At 60.3% G+C, this 532-nt stretch overlaps 1 protein-coding gene across 1 annotated transcript in view; it reads right to left on the bottom strand.

Annotated features, from left to right (window-relative positions):
• TBXA2R (thromboxane A2 receptor) overlaps nucleotides 1-532 on the bottom strand; it is a 1855-nt gene that overhangs the window by 339 nt on the left and 984 nt on the right. Inside the window, exon 2 of the mRNA XM_010017845.1 lies at nucleotides 356-518. Within this exon, the coding sequence (XP_010016147.1) occupies nucleotides 356-518 (163 nt within the window). The remainder of the gene's footprint in view (nucleotides 1-355; nucleotides 519-532) is intronic.

Here is a 532-nt window from a genome sequence, read left to right as displayed (position 1 = left end):
GAGGAAGGTCCATTCTGGGCATTGAGCTTTTTGGAGAGGGATCCTGGGCTGGTCTGGGTGACTTGCTCTGCCTGTGTGTGATGCTGAGCCCCACGGCCCATCACCCAGGCCCAACACACGGGGGGCAGAGAGACACCAAGACCCAGAGCATCAACAGGAGCAACACCCCCAAACCTGGGACATCACCTGGAGGAGCATGGAGGGACACCAAGACTCAGGAGGGACATGGTGGGGTTGGGAAAATGACAAACCACCGCCTCTCCAGGAGCAACAGGGGGGTGAAGCATACCAAGATGCAGGTCCTCACCAGAAGGGACATGGCAGGGGCATGTCCTAGTGAGGACAAAGACCTCACTAAGAGCTTGGAGGTGGGGGAACACGCCACGACCCAGGTCCTCACCAGGAGGGGCATCCAGCAGATGGTGGCAATGATCATGATGCCCACAAGCTGCACCATCATCTCCACCTCGCTGTCCCGGCGCCGCTGCACCGACTCCCGGTCATGGTAGACACGGCAAGGGCGACCCCAGCG

Source organism: Nestor notabilis, unplaced genomic scaffold, assembly GCF_000696875.1.
Source record: "Nestor notabilis isolate BGI_N333 unplaced genomic scaffold, ASM69687v1 scaffold19597, whole genome shotgun sequence".
NCBI classification, from domain to species: Eukaryota; Metazoa; Chordata; class Aves; order Psittaciformes; family Psittacidae; genus Nestor; species Nestor notabilis.
This window is presented reverse-complemented; position numbering and strand designations above follow the sequence as displayed.